This window comes from Streptopelia decaocto, assembly GCF_964273445.1.
Source record: "Streptopelia decaocto genome assembly, chromosome: 1".
NCBI classification, from domain to species: Eukaryota; Metazoa; Chordata; class Aves; order Columbiformes; family Columbidae; genus Streptopelia; species Streptopelia decaocto.
The window spans coordinates 139,765,015-139,783,049 of NC_138663.1; the positions used below are offsets into that span (position 1 = coordinate 139,765,015).

The 18,035-nt window shown below is 38.5% G+C and overlaps 1 protein-coding gene across 1 annotated transcript in view; it reads left to right on the forward strand.

Moving 5' to 3' along the window:
- NME7 (NME/NM23 family member 7) overlaps positions 1 to 18,035 on the forward strand; it is a 96,745-nt gene that overhangs the window by 18,076 nt on the left and 60,634 nt on the right. Inside the window, exons 2-6 of the mRNA XM_082075934.1 lie at positions 656 to 763; positions 4,201 to 4,367; positions 10,368 to 10,478; positions 14,191 to 14,241; positions 16,541 to 16,748. Coding sequence (XP_081932060.1) covers positions 656 to 763; positions 4,201 to 4,367; positions 10,368 to 10,478; positions 14,191 to 14,241; positions 16,541 to 16,748 — 645 coding nt within the window. The remainder of the gene's footprint in view (positions 1 to 655; positions 764 to 4,200; positions 4,368 to 10,367; positions 10,479 to 14,190; positions 14,242 to 16,540; positions 16,749 to 18,035) is intronic.

An 18,035-nucleotide genomic window follows, 5' to 3' on the forward strand; every position in this document is an offset into this window, starting at 1 on the left:
TTATCCTCTGAAGGATGAGGAGTGGAGTGAAGCTATGCATGTAGCTACAGTTTTAGAATCATTGCAGTCTAGCTTGCACACTCCTTAGGGGCAGAAAATGAGCTGTAAATGACATTGGGCTATTTATTCTTTATGTAAATTTCAGGAAGTAGTGAATCAAACTAATGTTGTTCTTAACTTGAATATGTTTATCTCATCATTAACAGGAGTTCAGATATGACTGCTCAGGAAGATGAAAGTCTTTTCTTGTAGGATGTATAGAAAACGTGTTAGGATTCTATAATTTAGTTATGAGCAAATGTGTTATTTTTGACAAATGAAAGTAAATCAAATACTTCCACAAATTTAAGAAGTCTAACAACAACTTATGCAACAATTCACATTTCAAGACTGATGAAATCAGAATGAGTATTGTGACTACCTGGAAAACTACCATGCTATTTCCATAATACTTAAAAGATGATAGTTAGTAAGTGAAAACATGTCACCAGCTGTGATAGGCAGATGATGATATGCAGAGTGTACAAGTGCATTTACTAGTGATTTTTTAAACTTTTCTGATAACAAGTGCAAGGAAGTTTTTTATTTGCATATTTTTATATATAATACATGTATGATTTCTGTAATAGCCCTTTCCCCCTCTTTTCTTTTCCAGAGTCAAGATGACAGATTTGCTTTCGCTGCTGAATGGTATGATCCAAATGCTTCACTCTTTCGACGTTATGAACTTCTGTATTATCCAAAAGATGGATCAGTTGAAATGGTAAGAATAAAAAAAAAAAAAAAAATATCATCATCAGTGTAATATCCAATTAAACAGCTTGTAAAATGGCAAGCCACTGCCTATGCCTATCAATTTTCCAGGTGAGGAAAATGTAATTTAAGATGTATCTTATTCTGTTTCTAAAACTAAAAGAAAAGCAAAAGTACAAATTCACAGTGAAGCGTGTGGAGAAGCTTCCATATTTATGATTTTTTTTTTTCCTTAAAGCTTGCTTTGACATGGAAAGATAGATTTTGACAATCTCTACTTGGGTTTCAGAATTTAAACTCAGGACCACTGACATACTGCTTGAGAAACATAAATTGAAGCTGATTCCAAACAGAGGAATAAGCTACAGCTGGAATTCCAGAAGTTTCTGAAAAGCAAATGTAAAAGATTCTTATCAAAGTAGTGGAAATGGTAAATTGCTCTTAATTTGGTTTTAATGAAAGCATGGATATTTCAGACAGTGGGATCTAAATTCTTCCATCAGTGGTTGCTTGCACAGACCTTTCTGACTTGTGGTTCATAGAACTAATACCCATTGTTTATTCATAGCAGGTTAAAACAAGCATTTGCAGTAGCAGGCATGCATATAAAAATGTAATATGTACTGTAAAGATAATCCTAATAAACCAACCAATGCTTTGTGCTCCCTTTTAGGAATGAATGAATGGCTTGAACTAGTCTTTTTGGATATTTAATGAAGACCTAAGGGTCTGAGAGTAGCCTAAATTTGGACATCCATGCTTAGTAATTTCATTGTCAAATTTTCATTTTCCTGCTATAAATATCAAATAGAGAAATAAGAAAGCTAGCGGAATCTGCCTGTTTTTATCCAAACTACAGCCCACTGAAACCATGGTACCCACCTGTGTGAGGAGATGCACCTTGCACTCTTTACTGATAGTCTCTTTAAGCAAACTCTATCATGATGTTATGCTTTGTAAGTTAGTTCTTTGTCTGTCTGTGTGTGACAGTTTTCAAAATGTGAAGATTTTTATTTTTTATTTCTCAGAGACAGCTTAGCTAATCAGTCAGGAGCTGTAATAATCTTCCTACACAACCGTGTGTAGGCTGGCAAAATTGTTGTTCATTTCACCTAGACGTCTCAAACCCAAGAGCTTTCAAGGAGTTCTTAAGCTTCTTAATGCATTTAGCATTAAATACTGATGGCTTGATAGACTTTTGCATTTTGCTATTGTGCTCTTATGTTAAAATACTAAGTATTGTATGTACACAGTCATGAGGTGTATGGACTGTGAGTGATCAGGGCAGGAGTTGAAAAAGCAAAAAATGCATGTAACACCTCAATGTACAGAATTTATCAAAATCAATTTTGGGAGTGGGTTTGTGGACAGAGATTAAATTCAGAATTCTCCTCTGGTTTATTTATTTATATTTTTAATTGCTGCAGAATTTGGCGATTCTTTCCTTATTACTGTCTAATTCCTCTACATCTTTTGGTATCTTCCTGAGGAGATAGCAGCTGCCTGCTCTTACCTCTAATGTGTCTGAGGGGAAGAGGGGGTAATGGATATGAGCCAGCTTCTCCCTGCTTATGAGAGAGATGTTTCATCCCCCTTCTCACCTCCCTGACAATTGCTCTCCTTTATTACACACCTCAGCTGAGGGTGGAGCAGAGCTGTTGAAGGCTTGTGTTATGTGAAGTCCTCAGCTTTCATTTTCTTTCTCAGTCCTTCATGTCTTGGTTGTTCTTCTGAAGAAAAACGACAGTGGGAATAATAAGAAAAGTTTCCAACTTGCTTTGCAGCTGGAAGAAGACAGCATAGGTATTTTCCAGGGACAGCAAACAGCTCTTATGATCAAACTGGATCTCTTAACAAAGAGATGCCCCATTCTCTTAATTTTCCATAGTATTTAACTCTTATACGGAATTCTTATAGTCTAGACAACTTATCTTTCTATAGGAGATTTCCTGAAAAGAGAAGGTAAAAAAATCTTTAAAAAGTACCGATTCTTATCAGAGAACTATTTTGTTCTGGATCATTTACTTCTCCACGTACCTGAGCAGGAGGGGAACAGTCCAAAGAGTCTTAAATTTCTTCTGGTTTGGCTTATCATTCACTTTGTAAAAAGGTCTTTTAGACAGATCCAAAATTTCACTCTAAAGAATTCTTTAACAGAGGTAGATGTGTCCCCCTCCCCCCCAACCCCACCCCCACCTTTACTTGGGCTCTTCTTGCAAGTATTAGTAAAATAATCAAGGAAATGTTCAGATTTTTAGTCAAGATACTAAGAATTTGAGTACGGTCAACTCAGTTAACAGGCTTTCTGGCAAAGTCCAGGATAAAACAAGTAGCTGAATTCAAGTGTTTTTTTTTCAGCATGTTGTCATTTAATTCCCTACCACACACTGAGTAGGAGCAAGTATTAAGAGGCTAAAGACATTTCAGCAGGGAAGGATTCTTCCATATAATCCTACCTCAGCAGAAAAAAGTATCAAAGTAATTGATATTATCTGATCTGCAAAGTTTTGGCTTATCTGGAAAAACAATTTTTCTAGCCTTCTAACAGTAGAGAACTGTATTCTTACATTTCAGAACATGGAAGAGTATGTAATTTTGCTCTTATTTTTTTTTTTTTTCCCCTCCAAAATTTGTGACAATGATCTTTTAATCCTGTTCTAGTTTATATATCATTGGAATAGAGGACAGTACCGTAATTCAAGACGGAGAAGGGGAAGTTTGCCCTGAGGAGGAGAAAGCTCTTCCTTTCATAGGATTTAGACTTCCCCAGGAAACTGAAGGCATCTATAATAGCTACAAGCAGTGAAGAAAATGTTCATCAGGTTGCCTTTTGTACTTTGCCAGCCCAGCCAGAAAACTGCACATTAATGTCTTGGTTCTTGCTTGGAGTGATGATACATGGCTGAATTGTCTTGACAGGCTTTTGAGCTTGCAGCTCTAGGCAGTGAGAACTTCTCAACCTAATGTTGCAGTCATCCATCCGTCCCTAATTCTGAGTCTTATGCAGTCCAACAAAGCATAGTGTCACTGGAACGATGCCCTGAAGAGGAGACCTGCCACAGTGTGGATCTTGATCGTTCCTGGTCTGTGAAACAGCACAGATCTGCTAGGGGCAACGCTCAGTGAGACTGGGCAGAGGTATCCACTAGGCACCTGAACCATTTATCACAGCTTAAATTAGCACAAGCAAATGATAAAATAAAAAATGCAAACATAGCTGTCAGCCTGAGACTGTTTAAATGTGACAAACTGGCAACTGGTGTTTAGTCTCCTAAGCTTTCCTGGTACACCTGCAAGTTCAAAGGGTTAGGAATTAAAGCAATTTAGTGATCAGATTCAATCCAACATTACTGTGGAAATTTCTGAAGGTTGAGTAAAAATTAGGTTGAGTTTTCCCACAGTTTAAATCTCTTGCTATGGTAGATTTTAATTTTGTTTTCTCTGCAGTATGATGTGAAGAACCATCGCACCTTTCTGAAGCGTACCAAGTATGAGAGCTTACACCTTGAGGATTTATTTGTGGGCAACAAAATTACTGTTTTTTCCCGTCATCTGACCTTAGTGGACTATGGGGATCAATATACAGCCCGCAAGCTGGGGAGCCGCAAAGAAAGGTAAGAAAGCATGTTTTTTTTTTTAAATCCTCCTTTGTGGTTGGGGTTTCAAAGTAGTTGTTCTTTGCTGGAAAAAAGTTTTCTGTACTGTGGGGAGAGGAAGAGAGAGCTACAAGTTTGCACACAGTTTGAAGTAGTCTGGCACACTGATAGCTGGAGAGAAGTGGGCCCTGCTTATGGGCAAACCCATGATTGTCACAGCTACCTGATAAATCTTCAAGGCCATCTTCTCAATGGTGTCAACTGCCTCTTTTTATATATATATATTTATATTTATATATATAAAGCGCCTATCACCATATCGATAAACGTTCTTTGGAACCACTCTGACGGCGGAGGTGAGAACAGGAGTCAGCCTGTTCGTACCTCAGCACTTGTTTCCAACCAATTTAAAAATAAAAAGCCACAAGACTCTGCTGCCAGCCTGCCTGGCTGGTGTTTAATACTGCTACTCCATCAGGGTTGGAGGGAGACCTGTTGTGAATGGCAGGAAGATATGGGGTCTTGTTCAGCATTATTACTTCCCTGGGGCAGGCAGCAGTAGAGATCTTGTGATTTGTGGATTCTCTTGAGGCAGAATTTTTATGGTAACCCTGATGTGTGATAGACTCGAAAGGCCTGGATCCTGCAAAACTATCACGTCTCTGGGATCTGTGCAGAAGCCTAGTGCCTTACCAGTCAGACCTACTGAAAAGTAACTAAAATCAGCAGAAACAGAAGTGAGAGAGACCCATTCTCCTTCTCCATTGTTTTTCCCACTAGGAAAGACTTTTTTTTCTGATATTTTTTTCAGCACCTCCTAAACTCTGTATGCATGAGGACAGGACATATGGAGTGAGAATGTGTCGAGGGTTAAGATTGCGGGGTGACAATAAAACCCTGGCAGATGTATTGTTAACCTCCTCTCCCCCCCACTTCCCCCTTGTGCCCCTCCCTCTCCCCTTTTCCCACTCAGGACAGGGGATCGGGAGGGAAAGAAGGACAGAGAGAAGAGAGTTGGAAAAATTAACAGTTTTACTAATGCTACTAATAAGAATAGAGAAAAGAATACAAAATATACAAAACCAATCTTGAAAGTCTCAGCAGCTGCAGAGCCGGCAACCAAAGTCCTGGATTGGACTCTGCAGCCAACCGGAGCTGGATTCAGTCTCTCACTAGGCCTCAGTTCGCAGGGATGCCTAGCAAGGACCTCTCCTAATGTCGGCCATAAGCAGAAGGGAAAAGGGACGAGATCTTCGTGATCTCCCACTTTTATATGAAGTATTCACGTGAATGGAATGTTATACACAGTTGGTCAGTTTCTTGGTCACTTGTTTCTCGTCGCCCCTCTCGCGAGATGTCCATCCATGCTTATCAATAAGTTTGCATTCCATTGCTATGTTTACCAAAACATGTGTTTGGTTCTCCAGGAAAATGCAGCTAATATGAAGGCTTTAGCTGACAGGCAAAATCACTAAAAGAGAAACTTGTTTTCTAACAAAACCAGGACAGAATGTCAACGAAACCTATAGGCTTAAGACAAATTTAATTTATAATGGATGAAGACTCAACATCTCTTTTTGGTTGAAAGACTTGCTTTGGAAAAGACCTTCAGAGCCCATCCAAGAACAAAAATATCAGGAGACACTTAATAAAATCACAATAAGATTATTTTACAAGGACTTTAAATCTGGTTTAACTGCAGTGCAGATCATCTCACAATTTTTAAATCAATACATTTTGTTAATTTGCTCCATCTTTTTTTTGAAAAGAACACAGAATATTTTCTTAGGTACGATGTTCCAGTGAGCCCTGTTTCCCTACTTTCTTGCTCCTTCTGCCTAACTGGGCTTATTTTGAACTCTTTTTGGAGAGCTGTACATAACCAGACATACAGGAAGAGCTGCAAGTTTCAACACATATCTTTGTCTTAATCTCACAAAAACATCACCTTGGAAATGACTGCTACAGTATCTTTCCAGAAGGAGTTCTCCTGATACCTTAACTCCAAGCTGCGATTTGGAATGGTGGAAGAGCAGTAAAGGAGGTGGAGACCACCAGAGGACGGCTTCTGTATATGTTGCTACTCTCTCTGTTCCTCAGTGGAGCCTTGGGTAGATTACATCTGTCTTGTTTATTGTCTTTTATATCAATATCATTTTTATAACTGTATTTCCGGCTCTGCCTAAACTAGCATAAGCCCTGGTGTTGATGCAGTTATACCAAGAAAAGGCATCTTGTGATAAAATGACATTTTCTTCTTGTTGTAAGGGAAGTTGCTGTCTATACAGCAACACCATAGTTGTGTCAATGAAGTGGTCCTGGGAGGGAGTGCATTTTTGTGCTGCTCTACAAAAGGAAGGGAGGGAATTTATGACATGTCAGCTGTTTGGAAAACATTTCAGGAATGTTGTCTGAAAGATAACATAGATATGCAAGTGGTGTTACATATTCAGAATAGCCCAAAGGAACATAGCAAAAGGTGTCTTAAACAAGCAAGGGATTCTCAAAATCCAGCTTCTTCACAGAAACTTTCACTGGGTAAACAGAGTCATATTAAAAGAGTCCTTGGTCGAAACAGTTGCATATGAAGTGTTTGTCTTTTCTAGCCTGTTTCTAGGAGGTTTTACAGCAGTTATTAGTTAAACATGTATAGTAAGATTTCTGCAATATGTGGTAATTCCTAAAATAACTTGTAGCTGGAATTCTATTAATAACTTTAAGGATGATGTATGAGGCAGAATGTTTCGCCATCTTTTTCTTCCCTTTGTGCTGTACAGGACTATCAGCAGTTTAGTTCAACATTGGAAATATGTTCTTTTATCACTGAATATGTATGCAGACAGACTCAGCAAAGACCTTTGAGGGAGACTGAGGAGTGCATGTAAAATTCTTAAATGTTTTGATTTAGGGACCTTTGTTTTTGTCAGTCAACCAAGTCAATATGACTCTAGGTACATGAGGTATGAAATAGCTCTGTAAAAAGAGGCTAGGTTTGCACAGGCCCTTTCTATAATTAGCCTAAAATTATCAAGACAGTTCTATGGAGTTTCTACCCCTACTTTTCCTACGTCTAGGACCAGTTTTTAAATAGAGCCATATTTCAGTGTTTTTTCTAACGCCCCTCCCAGTGCATCATAAGGAAATGGTCACAAACAGTAACTAAAATGGGTAAGTAAGCATGTGCTTACTTAGAGTGTATGACATAAGAGATCACTGGCTTGGGACAGGGATTTCTGTTTCTGTAGTCTTTTGCTTGTGATCCTGGGTGGTTGTAGCTTGAAGTAGACATTTGTGTGGGTAGTGTGTCCAGTCTGAGTAGATTATGCTTAGAGTCAGTTAATATCACTGACTTTGAAAATAGTGTTATAAAGCTTGGGTCTCAACCAGAAATATTTGAATTCTTTTTTAATTGGGATATGTTATTTTTATGCTTCTAGTTATCGACATAATCAGCGTTTCTTCCCTGACAAGACACAAGCTACTGTACACGCAACAGTCCTATTATTAGACATAAGTAGATCTCACAAGCATAGCCACAGCATGCTTTGTGCACCGTTCCTTTGATCAGTTCCCATCTTCTGTTGTTTCAGTACTCACTGGAGTACTGTCGTACAGTCTCTCTGAAAATATAAGCAAATTAGCTTAATTTTCATTCTTTCTCCTTTGTTCCTAGACATAAAACTGTTTCAAGATGTACTTTACAGACTGCATCATGTCAAACCACAAGAAACATATTCCTGATTAAAACTAAAAATAGGGCACATGAATCAAAATCCAATGTGAGAAACAGTCTTCAGCATCCTGAATTGTACTTTTCTTATCCTGCATACTTCTGAGAAGCTCACTCTGAAATGTTAAAGTTTATATATCACTGTTAGAGAAAAGATATTGTAACAGTTGCTTATTGCAGTTTGTATTAATTTCTTCTAGGTAAATTGCTTCATAATGCAATATTTCATTACATATTGCTAGGAATAACAGTTTTACTAGAAAGCTTGAAATTACCAAAATAAGGGGCAGTTTCTTTCTAGCATTAGCAGCCTGTCTCAAATAGTCTGTGTAATAACATAAATTCAAAAAGTATTCCTCAAGAAAACGCAAATGGTACTGGGGATCTTGTTCCAGTGATTCGATCCTTAGTGTTCACGGTAAATGACAGAGCTGAGAACCTCTTATGCAGGTCGCACGTGGTGTGACCAGGTGGGTACGTGTCATCGGTCAAGCATGCAGCTGCTCCCCCTCATGTACCACAATGCATGTGGCATACCCTGTCGCGATAAATCATATCACAAAATGAAGTGGAGCTATGAAATCCTCGAGGAAGAGGGGAACAGGCTACAGGCCGTACGCTGCATGGACTATGCCGGCAAACCAGGTTGAGTATTTGCCAGAGGGTCAGTCTTTGCTGATCTGAAGACAGGGCTAAACCTACTTTAGTTTGCACTGCAATGGGCTGAAGCATAGGCTTGGTTAACTACTTTGATGCGGTTTCTAGCTACACCCTTAGTCCGTCAGTCTTTTTGTGTCATATAGCTGGTGCGTGTATGAGCTTCCTAATGCTTGAGGAGATCTCTGTTTCTGAGCTCGGAAGGTCATTTATATCTCTCCGTTACTTTCAGATGAAATGTCACATACATTCAAATCTTTACGTTTCCTGGTCCTAACACCTACCTTCCTTTAGATTTGCTGTGAAATAGATAGTCTGTTCCCAAAGCATCTGTCAGTCTGAGGTCACTTGAGGTTCATCCTCAAGTGGAACTTCATCCGTCTCCTGTAACCTTAACATATTTTCCAAGGCTATAATATATTGCTGCTAACCTAAAGGCTGCTTTCCATGTTATGCTGGTATGTAAAATAAGAAATTTGCCATTATATGCCTTTCGTTTAAGGAAGTACTGCAATTAAAAAAAAGAAATCTATCTTAGGTAGCCTTCATTATTGGAAACAGTGGAAAAGATGGAAAGAGCTCTTTAGGATTGTCAGACGTAGAGTTTTTCAGATACAGGGTTGAATAAGTCTGTTGATTTGTAAGCTGAGCGCATTTGAAGCTGACTCACTGCAAGATGAATGCAAATAGAAAATGCCATTTTACAGACCTTTTTTTTTTGTGCTTGTTGTTTTTGATTAATAATATGTTTAGTGCTGATGGTGTACTTGCTGCTGTGCAAAGTGCACTAATAAAACAGTCCTAGCCTTGGGGATGTACAGTATAAAAAGATAATTATTGAGAAGACAGGATGTACTTGGAAACAAAGATATGGGGGAGAGTGTAGAGAGTTGTGGATTGGTCTTCCTTAGAATATAGCTGTCAGTTGGTATAAGAGACGTAATACCTCGTCTGCCAACCTTTTATTGTGTCTATTAATACTGTCAGCTATTTGGCATGCAAATTGTATACAATGAAGTGTTTGTACTGTACCAAGCATAATAGGACCTTCTTCTCACTGAAGCTTCCAAGTATTTTAAAAGTAATAACAAAACAATCATTTATCTTTTTTTTTTTTTTATGGAAGAGGCACGTGTTTAAGTAGTATTTTTAAATTTTAACAGCTTCATTTTTATGAATATAATGGCTAACATTAGGAAAAAAGAGAGCTGAGCAAGCAGAGGGAGACATTAACAAATCAGTTGTGTTGTAACCCAGAGCTGTGAGGAGCTATAGATATACACTAGCTAACTAAGACAAATTGTTTGGTCAAATTGTTTGCTCTGAGAGTGAAGGGAGGAGTCAGTAAATAATAACTGCTGGGGGACCGCTAGGAGCTGACTTGGGTTAGAAAGCTGAGGAAATTGTAATGTGCAGAACTCTTTTTTTTAATCAGAATGTCTTGTGCAGGCGTTCAAGAGCAGTGTGGAAATTGATGAGACACTGGAACGATGATGTTTGGCTGTGGCAGAATTACTGTCTTTGATGTGATGGATTTTTGTCCAAATATAAATTCAACATGCACACCAAATGCTCTAAGGAAAGTAGTGTTGACTGCATCTCTCTACTTTTTTTCTTTTTTTCTCCCACAGAACACTGGCTTTGATTAAACCTGATGCAGTGCCCAAGATTGGAGAATTAATTGATATCATTATTAATGCAGGATTTACAATAACTAAGGCCAAAATGATGGTGCTTTCAAGGTAAGGAATTTTTAAGGTTAGCTCTACTGTATCTGAGTATTTTTGCAGTTAAGAATGTTCTCTGAAGCTGTCCTGTGGTGTTAGACACATCAAATCCATTCCAGTGAGTAATAGAGGGAAGACTTATCTGTTTCATAATAATGTAGGTTTCTGAAAGCACGTAGAAAATTAAGCTAAGTATTTTAAAGTTCTGTGCAAATGATTATGGATAATTAAATGTGTCATGTTTCTGTATGAATCCAGGGTGACTACCATAGCTTTAGCAATTCAGCAGTGTTTACTACTGACATGTCCGAATGTCCTCACCTCATGGCTTTCTGGTAAAAACCATATTGCTGATTATAACAGCGTTGTCCTTAAAGTAATTGGGGGTTTTGCTCTCAATAAACCCGTTATCTTAATTTGTGCTCTCAGAACCAAAAATTGTTTGCTTTTTAATGACTGCGAGTCACAGGCAAAGCAAGTGATCTGAAGATGATGTTGCAGGGTTGGACAGGTTTTACTCGTGCATCTTCCTAATCCACCTCAGCCTTTGCTGTTCTCCACTTATCTCATTGAACCACAAGATTTTAAAAATGGGCATGCTGCAGACGAAAGAAAACATAATTAATTTACCCTGGAAGACTTCCCAAAGTTACTGCACTATTTCTCTGTTGCTGCTTTGCCAAACTTGTTCATATACAATGTGTATTTGAAAAGAAAAGCTGTCTTACCTAGTACCATTTTTGTGTGTTCCTATGGTTTCTGTGTGAGGTCAGGAACAATTTTGCCCTACTTCAAAACCTTTTTGGCTTTCTGTAATACTGATAAAACAACTATGTGACTTCTTCCTCTTGTCTCTGCATTTAACTGCTGCAATGTTTGATGATACTGGTCCCAAATCCTTCCTCAAATGACTCCAGATTGTGAGTTCAATCAGGTTTCTAATGCTGATTTACAATTCACAATGTCTTTCAAGACAGCTTTTTTTTTTTTTTGGCTTGCTCTCCTGCAGTCTGAGAGATTTGATCCTGAGGTGTTAGTTGGGTTGGTTCTTTGTTTCAGTGTCTGAGATTTTGAAGAACTGTTGAGCCAAGTTGCATGTTTTAGAGTTGACTTACACTGAAGGCAAGAAATTTTGAGACTTGAACTTTTATCGCCTATTAGTATCAAAATTCTTGCTTGTCTTGTATAATTGAAAATAATTATTAATAAGTACAAAATTGGGCTGCGATACTGGATGTGTGTACAATAATGTCTTGAGTATTTCTGGTTTCTCTGCATACTATATGCTCTGTTTCTTGGGACTGTGCCATTTTAAAACTATAGAACTGTGGTTTTGCCAAAGTCTTCTGCCGTTAGATCTCTGCAGGCATGCTCATTCAAACCAGCACCATCATCTACTGCTTTCTTTAAAGGGATTATTACTGGCGTTTGTCTCACAATCACTGTTAAGTAGATTCCTGTCTTCTGTAAAAATAGTAGCCATGATATGAAAGTAAGGGCACCTGCTTTGGTAGGTCAGCTCTCTAGTATTTTCGTTTGATCATATGTCAGTTCAGTCTGTTATTCCCAGGTGAACACTGTTTTTCATTCTTTAAAAGCAGAGAACTAATGAGAGAGATGAAATGAAAAAGGAACTTAGTTATACAGCACAACTGCAGTTTTATATTCATTGCAATAGGAATTCTTAACTGAGTAGCAGAGCTCAATTTGTTTTAGAAATATATCCCTCAAATATTTCTTCATGTTCCAAAATGATCAAACTTAACCTGTTTGCATACCTTTTTTGTATTTGCTTTCCAAAATTATTTGGTGAATTAGTTAAGAAGAGGATTTTCTGGTGAAATAGTGAATTGTAAGCAAAAACTGTAGGCAATTTGCAGAGTGTAGGTTTGAAGGTACTATGAGCTTGCTGTGAGTAGCATCATTTTAAAATCGTGTTTCTGCCTTAGTTATGAAATGGAAGGAAAACATATTAGCTGTATGCTTAATGATAATCTTTTGAACTTTGAATGGCTCATGCTTACACTGAATTGAAAGCAACAAACCAGGAATTACTCAGTTCCAGTGAGCAGGTGGTCATTTTGCAGAAAGCTGTGACTATTCACATATTTGTCAAGGTTAGGAAAATTAAATTCTTAGGCTCTTCTTGAGGTTATTTCTTTTCTCTGGCAATATTGGTCTTAAGTCTGGACTGCAAATGGGAGAGAGATGTGAAAAGTTCTATTACAGATGACAGAACTGTGCCTTTGTTCAGACTTGGAATCTGTTATTTGAAAAACATGCAGGTAATTTCTTTCAGTAAAGAGGGCTGCAAAAAGTGAGCAAAATCGTGGAGATCAGAAAAAATCAGAAGACTGCATATAAAAACAGTTTTCCAAGTGTGAATCTTTTAGTCTTCCTGCAGCTCTACTTTGATTATGAACTTTGTGCCCAGACTAGGGATGAGCAATATTGCTTGCTTTCACCTGTCAGTCCTCCTGAAGAGCTTATCCTTCTCCACAAATTCCACCTTCAGAAAGTGGTACACACCAGGGTTTGGAGCATGCCAAGACCAAGCCTGCACTTTTGAAGTGAAATTTTGAAGCTGCAAAATAACAGGGCTGGACTTGAAAATGCCTATGGGTTTTTCTAGCTGTTGCCATGCATAGAAAGCACTGCAGTAAGCAAGAGTCATACATGAGAAGCAGCTGGAGAAAAAAAGCAGGAAAGAAGATAGGTTGGCTAGGTGGTATGCAGCGGTTGGTGAGGTGAAAAGCCCACCAGTGACTGGATGGTGGGTCTGTAGCATGGTCCATGAAACTTGTGTAGCTGTGTAGCCGAGCCCAGTGCTGCTAACAGCATGGCTGTGGCAATGCAGAGCTTGGAGAGAGACACCCCCTGCCAGAAAAAGGTGTCTTTTTGCTGCTGGTACCTGAGAAAAGGCTAAGTAACAGCTGTGGTACAGACATACTTTGTATGCCTAGTGGCTCTTATTTGCCTGGCAATGTAAGGAGACCTCCTCATTACAGAAACCGCATTGCTTTGGGAGAAAGCAGCGGGTAGTAACTGCTCTGTTCCCTGAGGGGAAGTGCAAGACCAAATCGAGTTTTCAAGTGGGAAAGTGTGGGAGAAAGCAGGTTTTAATCTGAAGGGCATTGTGCTGTCTATGGTGACTTGTAACATTTGAGGATACTGAATAGAAACCAGGTTATGCAATACTCTGTTGTGCACCAGTGGAAGCAAACACTACCCTTGATAAGGAAATAGGTTCCAGTGAAGCAGATAAATTGTTTATTTATTTTTTAAAACCAAACTTCATTAACCAACATACACAAACTGAGATGAAGGATGGAAACAGCATAGCGGTTTGGCTTGGCAAGAAGGTGACTGCTGCATTTATGTTTCAACCTGAGAATGTGGGGACCATCAGTGACCCTGAAAATCCATGCTACAGGTTTCAGTAATTACTTCCCAGAGCAGGAGCACAAGGCAGAACCAGCTACAATCTACACCTGTAGCCACAACAAAAATGACAGAAAGTTAAATGTAGTTTCTGTTATTGGACATGAATACCCCAGAAGCTGTCCAGCTTGTGAAGACATTACCTGTAGAAACATATTGATGAATGATAGTTTGTGATTTTCAGGAAGTTTTATATATATATATATATATATATATATATGTGTGTGTGTGTGTGTGTGTATGTATGTATCTACATATGTATATTTGTATCCTTTTACTCTTCCAGAAAAGAAGCAGTTGATTTCTACGTAGACCATCAATCAAAACCTTATTATAAGTAGGTATATCAATTTCAGCTTGACATGTATTAAGCTTATTTGTTGAATGCACAGGATTCTTTTACTGTATTGGGTACTGCAGGACCATTGAAAGTCAGCCATTTGCAAAGTATGAACCTTGTTCATCTTCCTCCAGGGATAGATCCTTATTTCAGCTATGCAGGGTTTTAACTCACACTCTTTACAACCTGGTGATATCAGGGGAATGTCTTTGGTCTCTCAGAAGTGAAAATGTTCCTAGCAAGGCAAAACTTCAAAGCCAAGGGAAGGAGCATCTTCAGGAGCAGGATGGAGCTTGCAAGTAATGGGGGAAAATTTAGCTGCAAGAATTCATTTGGTAGCAAGTACCACAAATCATAAGTAACTGAAAGGATAGTGCATGGAGCAGTTGTTTACTGTACTGCTGCTCTTGGACAAAATGTCAAACTTCTGTAGTGCTAGACTGCTCCACCTGGTATGAAAAACCTTAGTCTTTCCATAACTGACCAGATTGACGCTTATGATCCGGAAATTGTGTCTTTTCTACTTTGCCTGAAAGTGCCAACTAACAGCTTTCTTTTCTTTCCTCTGGATTTGGTGGTCTGCCTCTTTTAGGAAGAGGGTGCAGCTCTGCCTTGTGTTTTTCAGACAGGTTGGAACCTGGGTTTGCACTGACTTGGTCAAAAGACCTGTTTTCAGTATTATTATGAAGTGCTTGAGTGTTAGGATCTGCCAGCTGCTCTTCTGCAACAGCAACTGATTTATTGTGGGTCCAAACTCAAGCCCTTCATGGCCCCAGGCTACTCTGATCACTTTGGAGATCAGAGGAAGATCTAGAATTGTCTTGTCTTTGCTGAATAAGCCTGCTTGAATATCTTGATAAATAAGAAAGAATTTTACCTGCAGTGTTATTTCACAGATGTCTATCTACACTAATGGTAATTATCTGAGGAACTGTAGCCTTTGTCCACCGTGATGTGCCTGTCTCACATCCTACAGTCCTATTGGCTACACCTTCCATGTAGGATTTTTTCTCTAAATTAGAAACAAATAGTTATAAAGCTTTGCAAATCTAGTAGAACAAGAACCTTTAAGGCAGTAAAATGTAAAATCCCTGACTTGTTTATATTTAGCATTGTATTACTTGTCTTTAAATTTGGATTTAACTTGCAAGTTCACTGGTCAGTGTAAGTCTAGTGAATAGTAGGGAAAAATAGCAATTGTTTGGAAAATAATGGTTTTAATATAAATAGTTTAATTTTAAAAATTATTTAATATTCAGCATTACCCTGCATAGGAAGCAGTGTTGTAGAAATTGTTTTTTTCCTTGGGTATGAATGTCTAAGCCATTCAACTGTTTCCTAAATAAGCAGTTTCTGACCAACAGAATCTGAGTTCCAGTAACTTTTCCCTGTGTAGTTTCTTTATGTTTATGTAACTTTTCATAGTTCTAATATCATTCTTTTAGCAAAGAACTAGTAGGATTTCTCTTTTTCTTCTTTCTTCTTCTCTGCATAAATGATCATTAGGAAGAAGATGACTGGAGAAGTACACACATTCACAGTTACAATTGTGTAAAGCTCTTTTTTTAAGGAAGTAGTACAAAAAGTGTTGAGTCAACTTTCTCCTTTGTTGTTCTTTCCTGATTACACAATGAAAAGTCAGGCTTGTTGGTATGTATGTTTTGTGAAGATACATAATAGAATTACAGTTTGAGTGAGGTGGTCAGGACAAGAGGCAGGTTGCTCCTGATAATGTTTTCTCCTTACTTGGATTCATCTCATTAAAATCAGTTGACTTCTACTTATGCCAGAATGTGATAACTTACTTTGTGATTAAGTCTCCTCTCCCCTACAAACTTTCCAATATTGCTTCTCCCTTCTCTCTCTAATTTGGATTTTGTCTGGGTTGTGCTGAAGTTGTGTCAGTGCGGAACACACACAGGGCATGCGTGAAGATCCTGAAATCCCACTGTGCAGAACAGACATGCTTAGGAATTGTTCCTGTCAGATGAATGATTGGCAGGGTCTCTTTCACTGTAGCCAGTACTGATCTTTAAAAAAATTCATTTGGAATCTAACATACTACATAGTAGCTTGAGTGAGTTTGTATTATCTGTTTCTTTTTCTACAACCATAATAAGGAAATGTGTGCACATGACCTAGCCCAACCTCTTCCTCAAAGCAGAGCCAACTTCAAAGATAGGTCAGGTTGATCAAAGCCTTGCCCATTTGGGTTCTGAGCATCTCCACTAGATCATATGTTTTTGTTGGTTTTAATTTGTAAATTGGATCACCATGTGCTGTTTCCATTTTGCAGTGAGCTTCTGGAGTTTATAACAAGTGGTCCCATTGTTGCTATGGAAATCTTAGGAGATGATGCAATTTGTAAATGGAAAACATTGTTGGGGCCAGCAAACTCTGCAGTGGCTAAGACTGATGCACCAGGCAGCATTAGAGCGAACTATGGACATGATGGCCTAAGAAATGCAGCTCATGGCCCAGATTCAGTTGCTTCAGCTGCTCAAGTAAGTTTTTGACTGTGTTGTTTGACTGAAATGTGTTTTTCTGTTACCTGATAACAGCTGCATCAGGAATTCCTCATTTTTTTTCCCCCACCTGACTTCAGAACTAGTTTAGATATTTTTCGTGGATCCTTTTAAGCATGGAAAAATAAACTGTCTGGGAACAGAAATCTCATTTATCTCTGCCACAATGGGCCCTTTGATCAGGAGAGCATGCCTGGTCATTTTTAATGTCTTCTGTACATCACAAACATTGAGTTAATTGCATAGTCTGCATAATCTACCTATAGCCTACCAATGTTGGTCGTAACAAGAAAGGCATGAAACAATTAAATCCTTTTGTGCCCTCCTGTGTTTCTCTTACCTGTTCTCCTCTACGGTCCTTACCAGTCCTTTGCCTGCAGCCTGCTTTCCTCTGCTGTCATTGTTCAGAATGAATAATTATGAAAGCAGGCCACTTTGCATTGCTTTATGTTTTGACAAGTAATACAATGGACCTGGCATTGAGGAGTTAGCTTCTCGCTTGCTTTGTTTGCAGTATGTCATTCCTTAGGGTTAAGAAAAAGCCCTGAGATTGGGTGATAGGTATTACCAGCATTTCTACAGAATTGAGGCGATTATTTGTGTGTGTTGTTGTGGGGTAGATATGCTGCTATACAATGGCTGATTGGTATTGCGCTGTGGTATCTTAGCTGTAGACCATAAGCTGCCAAGTACTGTATACTAGAAAATATATGTAGAGATTATTTCCTGGTGGTGAGGGCAGAGCTGGTCAGCCTTTTCTTCTGGCTGGTTGTTAGGCTGCATAGCGTAGCTGCAAAGCATGGGTGGTTTTAACCTGGTCAAGCACTCATCTCGCTTATCTGTACCGTGCCTGGGCTGCTGGATCCTCTCCATGTGCCTCTGGTTTTGACAAGAAATTATACACTTTTTCTGCTGGCAGACTTGATGAAGATGGTGCATAGTCAGAAGGTGTTTGGATGAAACTGATCTTTTCTGATGAAGGAGAATTTTAGTCAGAAAAGTCTTTGTAGTTCTGGTTAAATAGCTAGATGTCTTCATATGTAAGGGTGGAAGTTTCTCTTTGTTTCTGTGTACTGTCATGACAACTGTGCCAGCTGTTAAACCAAAAGTGTAGAAAAGAGCATCTATTAGCATGCATTTTTTTATTAGAAGCATAAGTACGTGTTTCAGCTTAAGTTTGTTGTTCTTTTTACATTTCATTATTTTTGAAATGCAGTTTGAAGGCCCCATTCATCTGCAATATATTTATGATTGTGGAATTATTTT